The 14455-nt window shown below is 38.4% G+C and overlaps 1 protein-coding gene across 3 annotated transcripts in view; it reads left to right on the top strand.

Moving 5' to 3' along the window:
* Positions 1 to 14455, top strand: part of VPS13B (vacuolar protein sorting 13 homolog B) — a 731003-nt gene that overhangs the window by 266487 nt on the left and 450061 nt on the right. For 2 of the 3 annotated variants that reach the window (XM_075549441.1, XM_075549439.1), the window contains exon 21: positions 1389 to 1530. In XM_075549441.1, the coding sequence (XP_075405556.1) occupies positions 1389 to 1530 (142 nt within the window). The remainder of the gene's footprint in view (positions 1 to 1388; positions 1531 to 14455) is intronic. The other variant, XM_075549440.1, reaches the window with a different exon arrangement.

The raw sequence follows: 14455 nt of genomic DNA, 5'->3' as shown, positions 1-14455 counted from the left end.
CTTTCACCTGAAGAACAAACATTGTAGTTACTCTAATTAAATAGTAAAGGACTTAATTCACATGGGAAATTTAATAACTCGGAAGTATTTAAACAAAAGAGACGGCCATCTTAGAGAGTGATAAAGATAGTTTAGGTAGCTTTTGCACAGTTAGCCAGAAGACTCACACATTGACTGGCACTTGGGCAGAGAGCTGTGTGACACACGATCTGAAGGATTGTGGATGTGTATCAGTATCCTTTGGCAACAGCACAAACGCTTGCTGAACTCTTGCTTGTAGCAATACTTTTATATTAGGCCATCTTGAAAAGATTACTAACAGCGCCAAGTATTGACTTTCAAATAAGTTGGAATCCATGTATTTTAGGCAATAAAAATACATAACTAGGTAATGTTAAAATAATTTGCATCTATTGTACTATTTGAGAACTTGGGACATTGCAGAGGCATACAATGTATTGATGAACTCATTAGCATACTTACTCATGATAGAAATAACATTCAGTGTTATACGTAGGGTGAGGGTGAGGCTGGAGCTGCCAGGTGCTACGTGTTGGGTTGAGGATAACAGTAGATGACAATGCAGCCTGACCACCCCCTCCCCGTTCATCTTCTGATACAGCTGGATTACACTGATCATCAGATGGTTCCCAAGTTGCAATTTCCTTCTCAGTTTGTGGCTAAAACCCAACATTTTGATGATTGTTTTCCACCCAGTTCAGCATTGATCTTTGATCCTGTAGCAAACTTAAAAAATACCTTTTTTTTTTCTTCTTGCCAAAAATCTGACAAGATTATATTGGGCGTCATCAGCAGTAACATCAGACTTTATTTCAGTGAATAAAGATGAAACGGCCGCTTTATTGTCCAGCTCAGCGCTGATGCATTCAATATAGGACCATAATGTTTTCCAGCTTTTTCAAACTAGATATTTTTCAATGCTGTCTAACAATGCTCTATACACATCATTTTGTCAAACAAAATAGAGATTTGTAGCATTTAATCTTTAGGACTGTCCAGTTTGACATGTGTATACTCAGTGTTAGGAAATATATCCATAATGTTATCTGGATACCATTATTTTCTAGGAAGTATAATTTAAAAATTAATCTCAGTTTTTATTTTGCCTTTCCATGTTTTATCATTTCACTAAAATGTATGTGACCTGAGTACTTCCAAAAGTTACCAGTTTTTTACCCAGAATTGTAATTTTAAGTTCAATTTGATACCTGTCCACATGTTTGTATGTGTGTGCAAGACAGAGAAACGGGTGTAAAATAATAAAGCCTGGCTTCATCTCATGGAAGTTAGGGCTGACCTCAATGCCATGTTCACCCTCAGTGCCTAAACACACTCTCCCTTCAGCTTTTCATTGTGGTTCTTTCTAGCAGCCCGTGGCCGCTGTTCCTCTCGTTATGCCTATTAGCAGAAAGAAAGAAGATGAAGTGTCTGTTGGAAGTGCTCCGTTGGTGAAGCAGCAGTCGTATCAGGCCTCAGAATATGCCAGCAGCCCTCTAAAAACAAAAACAGGTATGTATTAATTCCTGGAAAGGGTCAGAGATTCTACCCTATCTCTCATTTAACAAATTAGCCTGTCACATTTTCAGTGATGCTTAGCATAAACCCTTAGACTGAGATGGAGAAAAAGGTTCTAGTACTCAGGTTATTGGAATTTTCCTGCTATGGTCCTCTGAAGCCAGTTCTCAGTGTGTGGCACAAGGAGAGGGCCAGGTGAGTCCTACGTTGACAGGAAAGTGAGTGACGTGACTGGAGAGGGACCCCGAGTTTAGGGAACCCGGGTCTTTTATAAAGGCAGAAAGCATTCCTGCCTTTTCTTTAAAGCAAGGGTGGGAAGCCTTTTTTCTGCAAAGGGCCATTTGGCGAGTTATAACATTCTTCAGCCATATGGCTTAAGCATTTAATCAACTCACCTCTAATGTGATGGCTGGAACGGCTTCTCTGATGAGACGTGGGGTGGTAGATGGTTGTTGACGGTTTCTAAGGCCTGTAGGGCTGGGTGTTCCCCACCCCGGCTGTAGGGGGAGGAAGACATGATCTCTACCTTAAAAGACTGAAAGAAAGTATGCCCTGTGTTCAGATGGAGGATGTTACCGTGATTTTTCAAGGCTGCTCTCCGGAAGCATTCTTGAAAGCACTGTCGGGAACATAGGCAGCCAGTGCCTCTGGTGGGCAAGACTCACAGAAACAGCAAGAGACCCTGGGCAAATTATCTCCCAATAGCATGTTTCTGCTTAAAGCGTACTATTATGGTCATATTGGAAACCTTCATATGTCTTAGCCATCCTTTCCCCTTCTCTTTCTCAGCTGATCACCTATACAAATATAAAAATTGCCTTCCATTAGGTACTGGCTTTTATTGCTTTTTGCATTGTTAAAAAGCACTCAGATCTTATTTTAAAGCATTTTTTTCTAATTCTCTTTTGGATGATAGGCTATTTCTCTTCATTTGTTTTATATCTTTGCTTAGAGGTGCAACTTTATTTCTTACAATAAGTTTTTAATATTCTTTCGACAAGAGAAAACTACTCTCAGTGTTTCTCATGGGCAAGTCTGTTCTAGGTGATTATGAAGTTAGAAAACATAAAAGGCGCAGTTGTTTCTCATAAGGAACTTATAATGTGATAGACATTTATAATATCTTATATAGGATATACAAGAAAGTTCAAGCAAAATTTATGTTTTAGGGGAAGAATTTGTATTATTCCTTACTATGTTTAACAACAACAAATATGGTAAAATAGGTTTTGCATTTTAAACATAACTATTACTGTTTTATTCTCTGTTGTTCTCCCTGAAGTATGTTCTATTTATTGTGCGGAAGTCATTAGAAATTTACTTGTTAATATTCACAAACCTTTTGCTCTGTTGATAAGAAAATGCCTATTGCTTAGATTTTATATCACAGTTTATCTGTACTTTATGTTGAGTAACAATTATAAAAACGACTTCCTTTCAGAAACCAATCTAAAACCTTTTCAGGCTATAAGTCTCTTAAAATTTATAAATAAACATCTTAATAAAATAAATTTGTAAATATGTCAATATAATAAGTGTATATTTTAGCATATTCAGATTCTTTCTTTAGTCCAGTTCTTTACATGACATCTGATCATTGATTTAAAATAATGTTAAGGAATATTAGTAAGGCTTGTAATTTAAATGAAAATATGCAGGTATTTCAAAAAGTACATGGGAAATGGAATGAAAAGATAATGGAATTTCTCAAAGCTCCTTGATGTGGAGCTATATAGAAAATATGAACATAGATTTGAAATTGTATTTGTGTATCTATGAAAATTTTATATGTAAATTATCAAATGAAAGTGTTATCAGTGGTGTGACAGCTATTTTGGCATCATAACTTTATGTGATATATAGGAATATTAATTTTATAATGAGGAAATTAAATAGTAAAAGCTGGACTTTCTTCATAAGAAGATTTATACAAACAGCAAATTGTTCTTTATTTCAAATTACACATATGAACTATGATTCATTTGCCTTGGAATTGAGGTTTGTGGCCTCCTCTGTTTTTAGTGTTTCACTCTCCATAAATTAGCTCACTGCTTTCTACCCTAAAGGGCAGAATAGAATTGCCCCTGTGACTTTATGAGAGTGTAAATCTTTATAGGTACAAAAAGACTCACTTTTTTTTTTAAGGAACAATGTGTGTGTTTGAACTGCCGTCCTTGTGGATAGCAGAACAATGCATAGCCCAGTATTCCACCAGAGCGTCAACCAAGTGCCATCAAGTCATTTGTGACTCATAGTCACATAGAGGATAGGCTAGAACTGACCTTGTGGATTTCTGAGACGAACTCTTCACGGAGGAGAAAATCTTCCTCTGTCTCCCTTGGAACAGCTGGTGGCTTCACACTGCTAACCTTGTGGATTGCAGTCCAGTGCATAATCTATGCCCCTAGACTGGAAACTCACTCATAAGCCATTAGGCTCCTATCTTTAGATACCCCCTGGTTACTTACCATGTATACTCGAATATAAGCCGACCCGAGTATAAGTCGAGGTACCAAATTATTACCTGGGAAACCAGAAAAACTGATTGACTCCAGTATAAGCCTGGGGTGGAAAATGCAGAAGCTCTTGGTGAGTTTCAATAGTCAAAACAAATTAAAACAAAATTACTAAAAATTGAGACATCAGTGGGGTAATGTATTTAAATATTTATTTTAAATAAAAACATAAATAAAAGGACAAGTCATTTAACATTAGCAAACCAGCACAGTAAGTGGAAAATAGGTTCAACAAGAACAATAAGGTATCAACAATTATACCGTAAGAGTACTATTCCCTAAGCTCACTCAGAACCAAGCTAAAATGTAAAGAGTTAAAATCCTTCAAAACTGGATTCCTCATCATCATCCGTATCCCAATGCAGAGCTTCAGCTGGTGTGAGGTCATCATAGACACTGTCCTCACTGAGATCGCCGTCATCACCATCACTGCTGTCATTTTCATAGAAAGCGCAGTCTTCACTGCCATCCATAGCATTAACAATACTACATTTCTGGAAGGCACGTCGCACCATGTCTTCTGGAATGTCTTCCCATGGATCTCGAACCCACTTTGCTATTAACTCTATATCAGGCTTCATGAGATTTCCTCCTTTTGTTAGTTGGGCTTGACCAGATGACATCCATCCATGCCACATCCTTCGCACACGGTCTTTAAAAGGCTTACTCAAAGATACATCCAGAGGCTGCAGTACAGATGTAAGCCCACCTGGAATAACGGCTAAAGTAACTTTACTAGATTTTGCCAATTTTTTTATGTTATTCGATAGGTGGGCTCTGAACATATCCCAAACAAGTAGCAATGGCTTTTTCTTTAAGGCTGCTCCTGGTCGTTAGTTCGAAATTTCTTCCAGCCATTTTTTTTTGTTCCGTCTTCATCCGTCCAGCCTTTAACATGTGCACGCACAGTTATTCTTGGTGGGAAAGTGATCTTTTTAGGCAAGGTCTTTCTTTAAAAAATAATGATAGGACGTAGCTTAGTTCCATTAGCCAAACATGATAGAACAACTGTAAAGTGCTTTTTTTTTCATTTCCTGTGGCTTTGAGAAAAATGATTTTTTTCTCCTAAACTTGCCATAGTTCTGTTGCTTGGAAGATCAAAATTCATGGCAGTTTCATCCATATTCCCAATATCTGCCAGGTAATAATTATAAATCCTTCTTTGTTATAATAAATGACTGGAATGACATACGGTAATTTTTTCTTCAAGGTCTTGTGGCAATTTCTGGGAAATCTTTGTTCTTTGTCTCAAACATAGTAGGCCAAACCTATTCATGAAGCGGGTACACCATCCTGCTGATGCAGCAAATTTTTCAATGCCTGGTGCTTTATATTTGTCATCCTTAGCCATTTGTAGAGCACGTATGCAGATTCCCATGCGTGTTACGCTGTAACCATTTTGACGACACTCCATAACCCGTTTATGCAGTCCACTCTCTAGAGGCCCATAAAAAGACGTTAAATCATGGCGAACTTTTTAGCTTTGGAATCTGTTCCAAGCCAGCTTTTATTTTCCACCACTCCCTCACTTGCTTTGCATCAACACAGCACATTTTTTGTGCTGAAAACTCGACTTTTATACGAGCATATGCTTATAGATAAGTATTTTTATCCTTAGTAACTTAGAGTATACTTTGTATACATATTGCTCAAGCTGTTTATAATGAATAATGATCAAATAAATGTTTGTGTTTACTTTGTTTGGGAAAAGGGTATTATTTATGGAAGAAAATAAACACTAGTTCCAGCATTTGTTGTTCTTTATGAATGATGCATCTTTTCTCGTAGATGCCCACAGTCCATCCCAGAGGTGGTAGGTAGTGCTCTTGCCTTTCAGCGAAACTAGGTGGGATGTCGTCCAACATGTGTCCACATTTACACCAACCTCACAGCCCTTTCTTAACAGTGCAATTACAGAGGACATATTGAGAAGAATGTCCAGTGCTACACATGTTTAAATGTAGAAGCAAATGGCAAAATTTTATATTTAAAAATTTTGAGTCCGTTGAATTAAAATGACATAGAAATAAAATCACTGCACAAATTAACGATATATTTTCAAATGCAATCAATGTGGTAAGCTAGTTTTATGATTTTGAACATCTTTATTTTTAGCCATATCTGACAGTAGAAAAGTGGTCTTATGATTGACATCCTGTTAACTTTTTTTTTTTTTTGAGGGTTGGCCTTTGGCTTGTGCCAGTGTGAAGTTCAATCCCACCAAGTTATGTGGGTTTTTTGGCATGGCCTGCTTATATGGCACTGGGCTCGATTGTGATTTTTAATTGCACACTAAGACTCAGACTTCTTCCTCGTGCAGCTTGAGTTAACCTGCATGCAGTAGGGGACCGCAGTGGGGACATGTGCTCGATGGCCGAGATCGTGTTGACAGCAGAGCAGCCCTGCTTCTGTGGCGCAGGCACCTAGGGCGGGCCAGGCCAGAAGCAAGTGTGCTCCACCAGAGGCACTGATCTGTTATCAGAAAATTTGAAATAATCTCTTGAGACTCTATAGATCTTTGGAAACCAGGAAATACTTAAAGTTGATGACACTTGTTCCCCCTGTGTTGTAGAAATGTTATAAGCTGTGATTTGGAACTCCTGAGGCAACGGTCTGTAATGGAGATGAAAAAAATGTATGAAGTCAGGGACTCTGTAAATGTTACCACTCTAAAAATTCTAAATAATTAAAAAATTAAATGTTCATATCTTACTTTTCAAGCTTTAAACAACTGAAGTACAGAGCTAAAATAATTGGAAGCTTTAAAAACCATTTTATTATGTTAACTATGTGTCTAACAAACCATTGGCTAAGTGAACTTTTAGTGCATGTATAATTCAGTAACATTGGTTTTATGCCTCATTATTGTGAAACTATCACCTTTATTCGTTTCCATGTTATTCCAGAAACAATGAATAGAACCTGGTGCCCCATGAAAAGCTTTTTTTTTTTTCATTTAAAATTGAACATTACCAATTTAATAACAAATATTTCAACAAGTCACTACCATCGAGTTGAATGCCAATTCATAGCGAGCCTGTAGGGTGTGGTAGAGCCTGAGTTTCCAAGATTGTAGCTTTGGGATTAGAAGGGCCCATCTTAACCACTATACTCCCATGACTCCTAATAATTATTATGATTATGTTAAATGTGAATTTTAGTAGGTGTCAGTCTGGGTAAACTAGAGAAATAAATCTACAGAAACATATATATATATATACACACACATACCGAGAAACATATATATATATAAAAGATAGTTTAATATAAAGGTTAAATGTACATTCAGAAAACATCCCAACCCCATCCAGTCCAAACTCATCAGTTCAGCTTAGCCCATATGCCTACCACCGATCTACAAAGACCTCCTCAAACTCACAAAACACACACAATGGTGCCAAATGCAGGAGGATCACAGGCTAGTGAGTAGAAAGTCTTTGAATCTAGTGGCGGTGTAAGCATCTCAGCACTGGCAGGGGTCTTCATGTGGTTTCACCAGCATCTAGGTGTGCATCAGGGTAAAGTACATGTGGCTTCTACTCAGGGATGTCTTGCAGGAAGTGAGCCTTGCAAGTTGAGGCAGGGAACTAGCTAGGGCAGCCGCACACTGGTCGGACATCAGAGGGTAAGAGACAAGAGGAAAGGCAAGGCTCACCGAGCCATTTATCTCTCTACCTATCAATTAAGCCCACATGTGTTTATCAGCCAGGTTGTCACAGTAAACCTTAACTATTTCAAGTAGATTAATTTAACTTATCATGATTGATTAATAGGAATTGGATTTATGTTCTTGCCATAAACAAACAAAAATGGGTAAACTTGTGATTTAAAAACTCTTGTAGAATATGAAGGACCTTCTAAAAGTGTGGTGAATGAAATCATAATGGAATTTTCCTGCAAACATCTTAAAGCCCCCCTAGTAGTGTGTGGTGGTTATACATTGGTCAGTAGTTCAAAACCACCAGTAGCTCCTCGAAAGAAAGATGGAGTGATCTATTCCTACAAATAGTTACTGTTGTGGAAACTGATGGGTACTTCTACCTTGTTACAGAGTCTCTGTGAGTTGACATTGACTCAGTGGCAGTCAGGTTTCTTGTTAGTTTTTTTTTTTTTGTTTTGTTTTGGCACAACATTATTTATTTATTTATTTATTTATAAAACAATTTATTGGGGCTCATACAATTCTTTTCACAGTTCATACATATACGTACATCAATTGTATAAAGCACATCTGTACAGTCTTTGCCCTAATCATTTTTTTCTCTTTTCTTCTTTTACATTTTATTAGGGACTCATACAACTCTTACCACAATCCATACATATACATACATCAATTGTATAAAGCACATCCATACATTCCCTGCCCCAATCATTCTCAAGGCATTTGCTCTCCACTTAAGCCCCTTGCATCAGGTCATCTTTTTTTTCCCCCCTTCCTCCCCATTCCCCCCTCCCTCATATGCCCTTGGTAATTTATACATCGTTATTTTGTCATATCTTGCCCTATCCGGAGTCTCCCTTCCCCCCTTCTCTGCTGTCCCTCTCCCAGGGAAGAGGTCACATGTGGATCCTTGTAATCAGTTCCCCCTTTCCAACACACTCACCCTCCACTCTCCCAGCATCGTCCCTCACACCCTTGGTCCTGAAGGTATCATCCACCCTGGATTCCCTGTACCTGCAACCCTCATATGCACCAGTGTACAGCCTCTGTCCTATCCAGCCCTGCAAGGTAGAATTCGGATCATGGTAGTTGGGGGGGAGGAAGCATTCCAGGATCTGGGGGAAAGCTGTGTTCTTCATCGATACTACCTCACACCCTAATTAACCCATCTCCTCTCCTAAACCCCTCTACGAGGGGATCTCCATTGGTCGACACTTGGGCCTTGGGTCTCCACTCTGCACTTCCCCCTTCATTTAATATGATATATATATATATATATATATATATATATACATACATACACATACATATATACATATACACATACATACACATACTTATATCTTTTTTTTTTTTTGCATGATGCCTTATACCTGGTCCCTTGTTAGTTTTTAATAGCAGTGCAGGCCTACAATCCCTCATGGACGAGAAGCAAATAGGATGAGGGCCAAAGGGTTATTCTGGCACTCTTTTGGAGACATGTCCAGGCTACGGAGCAAGGAGGGAGACCTCACAGGGAGTACAGTGCTGATTGAGTTTGGGAGGTAGAGTTTAGGGAGGCAGAAATGACTGGAAACATTTTTAGACAAAGGTCCAGAGAGTAGAAATCTCTGCAGGCAAAGAGCCCAGAAAGCTGCTTGATTTTCCCTGAATTTTTGTTTAGTAAGGTATGCCTCTATGGTTCAAAGTGCTGCAAGATGGAACAAAGACGGACTACGGAGCTGAATGTTTCCTGGAATTCAAAACAGGCTGGATGGCAATGAATTTCTCACTGCCCAGAGTACCAAAATTTCATTGATAAAATAGAAAATTGTGTAAAGACCCCACAAAGGGCCATGGCTTAGTAGTGGGCCCTATCTGTCTATGGTATGTAGACTAATATAGACATACCTTAAAAAAAAACTTCAAAGTAAATCTCTGAAAGAAATAAAACATCATGTAACTTAACTGCTGGCAAAGTTTACCAATCTCTAAAACGAGACAACAAAATCTAGATAAAAACCAACTTAAAATCACAATGTCCAGTATTCAATAAAAACCTGGTAAAGATGCAGACAGGCAGGAAACTGTGATGCATAACCAAGTGAAAAATACACTTATAACACAGATGGTAGCATGTTCATGTATGTTGAATTAAGGTATAATACCTGTCAGGTGAGTAAGGGCACATGCACATTGAGAAAATAAATGGAAGATATAATGACACTAAAATAAAGTGTAGAGATAAAAATGAGAATTTTGGAAATGTGAACTCAGAATTATAGATTAGTATTTCAGAAGAATAAATCAATAAATTTGAATACATCGCAAAAAATGTTTTCCAAAATAAAGGCACAGAGAAAAAGAAGGAAAACAGATTTTTACAAAGTTTTCATGAAAGAATTGTATTAGAAAGTAATTGAAGTCTAGAATTATTGAGTGACAGGGTACAGAAAAATATTTTGAAGGCATAATGACCAAAAAAGAGTTCCTGTTTTATGAAAATGTAGAAAACCAGAGATAAAATCTCAAACACTAACTGGATTATCACATCAAAATATATTATTATAAAATTACTGAATACAAGTAATTAAAAAAACCAGTCCCAGTACCACCTTTCATTGCGGGCACAACCAGAACATGAGACAATAGCTCAACAGGTATCAGACATCAAGGAACAAAAAAATCATATCAGTGGGTGCCCACCTTCCCAATGTGAGCACTGAAAACAAAGCAGGTGCATAAGTAAATGTGAAGAAAGCTGATGGTGCCCGGATATCAAAAGATATAGCATCTGGGGTCTTAAAGGCTTGAAGATAAACAAGCAGCCATCTAGCTCAGAGCAACAAAGCCTACATGGAATAAAGACACCAGCCTGTGCGATCACAAGTTGTCAAAGGGATCAGGTATCACATTATCAGAACAAAAATATCATTGTAAATGAGGGTGAGTGCAGAACGGAGACCCAAAGCCCATTTGTAGGCAATTGGACACCCTCTTACTGAAGGGTCGTGGGGAGGAGTTGAGCCAATGAGGTTGCAGTGGAGCAACAACGAAACATACAACTTACCTCTAGTTCTTAAATGCTTCCTTCCCACCCCACTATCATGATCCCAATTCTACCTTACAAATCTGGCTAGATCAGAGGATGTACACTGGTACAGATAACTGGAAACACAGGTAATCCAGGACAGATGACCCCTTCAGGACCAGTGGTGAGAGTGGCGAAACCTGGAGGGTAGAGAGAAGGTGGGGTAGAAAGCGGGAATCGATTACAAAGATCTACATAAAACCTCCTCCATGGGGGATGGACAACAGAAAAGTGGGTGAAGGGCGACGTCACACAGTGTAAGACATGACAAAATAATAATTTATAAATTATCAAGGGTTCTTGAAGGAGGGAGGAGTGGGGAGGGATGGGGAAAATGAGGAGCTGGTATTAAGGGCTCAAGTAAAAAGCAAATATATAGAGAATGATGACAACAAATGTACAAATGTGCTCGACACAATGGATGTATATATGGATTGTGATAAGAATTGTATCACCCCACCCCCCAATAAACTGATTAAAAAAAAGAGAGACAAGAGCTCACAACACAAGGAATCCAGGAACAGGAATGGGGGTAGTAATACCAAGGGTAGGGGGATGGTGGGGAGAGGGCGACAGTGTGATAGGTTTATTGTGCCAACCTGGCCAAGAGGAACATGTGGGATTAATAAGGTCACAGTTTGATTGGAGGGAAAAGAGATAGATGGCTCTGCAAGGCCAGTCTCTCTCTCTCTCTCTCTCTCTCTCTCTCTCTCTCTCTCTCTCTCTCTCTCTCTCTCTCCTCTTTCTCTTTCTGGTGATCAAACCATCATGCTGCTGTTTTAGCTAGTTGTCTGCCTCAACTTATGAGCTACCCTACCGATGGGACAGCCAACCTGTGGATAATGTTGCTAGAGCTTGGGTTTCCTTTGAGACCTGCTTTGCCATGCTGCTAATGAACTGCTGATGCTTGAGCTTGAGGCTGGAGGATCCTGTCATCTGCCTTGCTTAAGTTCCATGTCCTATCTGGACTGCTTCACTAAGCTTCTTACCTGCTGCCTGTTTGGTGCTCCACCTGCTGTGTGCTGCCTGTGGGCAGACTGCCTGCATTGCCCCAGTAAAAACTCAGTTGTCTGCTTCTTTGACCTTGGACCCAGCAGCCCTCATGAGTTGAAAGACTTCCAGTATATTAACTACTCTATGGAAGTGAGTTGAACTGAGCCCTGTATACTGTTTTGTGGACTAATTAGCTGTTATATTCCTTGTGCTTTATAAATCTTCCATATAATCATAAGTGTCCTGGTTTTGTTTCTCTAGAGAAACCCGCCTACTAGTACAGGGAGGATGGGGGAACCAATCTCAATGATCGACAGATAAAACACACACACACACACACACACACACACACACACACACACACCCCTCCAGGGGGATGAACAACAGAAACTGTGGGAAAGGAGTAATCGGTTATAAAAATAATAATTTAAAATGTATCAGGGGCCATGAGGGGGGCAGGGAGGAAAGAAGGAGCTGATACTAAGAGCTAAATAGAAAGTAAATGTCTAGAAAATTATGGCTACCTGTGTATAAATATGCTTCATACAAACGATGTATGGATTGTTATAAGAGGTATAAGAATCCCCAATAAAGTGATCTTTTAATTTTTAAAAAAAGTGGGAAAAATTCCAGTTTGTACAGAGGAATAAAACCCACAAGCTTTTCATTACAAGCTAAGTAAATGTGGTGGCTGTAGAACAAAACTTAGTCAAAGAAAAGAATTGAGGAACCAAGTAGAGAGTTTATTTTCATATATCTCTTCATTTCACAAAAGTGTTATATCAGTGTTCTTTGCACTGAACATCCTGTCAGGTATATTATATGAGGGTAAATAAAACATTAAAGAAATACTACTAGCATTCTAGTTCATACACACTTACTTTTATTCCACACAAAACATTTTTAAATGCGTTTCTGTGATCAATGCATAGCTATAGAGAAGTTCTGTCTGTGATACACCTGTTCTACTCTCATATTAACTCATTGCCATCTGGCTCAGGGTGATAATGATCCTTAAGATGCCCCAAAAAGGTTCCTCAGTTGCCTCCCCAGGAGGTCTGCTAGACCAGTTAAGTTCAAGGTAGACCAGTCAGCTCAGAAGTTGCTTATTAGTTATTCCAGAATGGTAATCTTGATAGAATTTCTCAAAAGATACAGAATGATTACAGGGGATTGATTAGAAGAAGTTTTTAAAACTGAATACTGCCTTGGTGAGAAAACCAAACCACAAACCAAACTCATTGCCTTTCAGTCAATTCTAACGCATAGTGACTATTGGACAGGGTAGGATGGCCCCTGTGGATTTCCATTGATTGCACAACCATTCACAGTAAACCGAATACAGTATGTGCAAGACCTTGATATGGTAAAAATAAAATAAGACTAAAGTGAAAGGATTTAACATATTCAAGGATTAGAAGTTAAAAATTCTCCAAAATTTGGTGTGTAAGTGCAAAGCAGTGCTAATTAAACTTTTTAACAGGTTCTTTTTCATGTCATGATTCTAAAATTTATTCAGAAGTTGAGTCAGAATAATCAAGATCTATCATAAGAACACTCATGGAGGATGTATGGATTATTATAAGAGTTATAAGAGCCCCCAATAAAATGATTAAAATAAAAAAACCCACCTATAGAGTACTTACATTACCAGATAGCAAGTTTTATTTTTAAGCTACTTTTACCAAGACACTATAGTATTTGTGCAAAGAGAGCCAAATAGCCCACTGGGGAGACAGAAGCCAGTAAGAGATCTATGTATATGTGGACACTTGATTTATGACATAGAGTAGAAATAAGGAGAAGATGTGTTTTCTTGAATACCATGCATTTAGGTGAATAAAACAAAAGATGATCCCAACTTTGAACTACACAATATCTCGAAAGAAAGATAGTAGATCTAAATAGGAAAGGCTAACCAACATCACCTTTTAGAAGATAATAAAGAAAATAATATTAAAAAATAATCTTTATGACATGAACAAGGATAATTTTTATAAGTATTCAAAAAACAACTATCAAAAATTGATGTATTTGATTACATTAATTATCATCCACTCATTAAAAGATGACAGTACAGGGAATCAGCTTCAGAGACGGGGTAACTACTTGTAAATTTAAATTTATAATTTATGAAGTACTCATATACAAAACATACAAAGAAGCATATAAAGCAGTGAAAAAAGAGACAACCAGCTGAGAAATGGACTAGAAACTCCAGTGGGTCCTTTCTAAGAGAGAATCCCCAATTGATCAATAAGTCATCAGGGAAGTGCCCGATGAAAGCACAATCAAATACAACTGCGCTTCTCCTCGGTCATTAGAATAACTAGCAGTGCTGGACAAGGACGGGGAGCAGCTCTCCCCATGATCAGTTGGATGCTGACTCATCTCCACCCCGTGTTGTTCCAACATGGAAACTTCATTAGAATAGAAAGCTCATTTTCCTCCCTGGAACAGCTGGTGCTACCAAACTTTTTCCAGGTAACCACTGTGCCGCCACGGCTTCTATGAAACAACTAAAATATTAACATTGTTGGTTCGAAGGTAGTTTGATACTGCCTATGTAGACAGTATTAAATTGAGGGTTTTTTTGTGTTCTAAGATTCATGTATCCCCCCCCCCCACACACACACACCAATTTCTCTGTCAGTTGAGTTGATTTTGACTCAGAGCAAC

Source organism: Tenrec ecaudatus, chromosome 5 (assembly GCF_050624435.1).
Source record: "Tenrec ecaudatus isolate mTenEca1 chromosome 5, mTenEca1.hap1, whole genome shotgun sequence".
NCBI classification, from domain to species: Eukaryota; Metazoa; Chordata; class Mammalia; order Afrosoricida; family Tenrecidae; genus Tenrec; species Tenrec ecaudatus.
The sequence above is the reverse complement of the archived record's forward strand: the minus strand, read 5'-3'. Positions and strand labels throughout refer to the sequence as shown.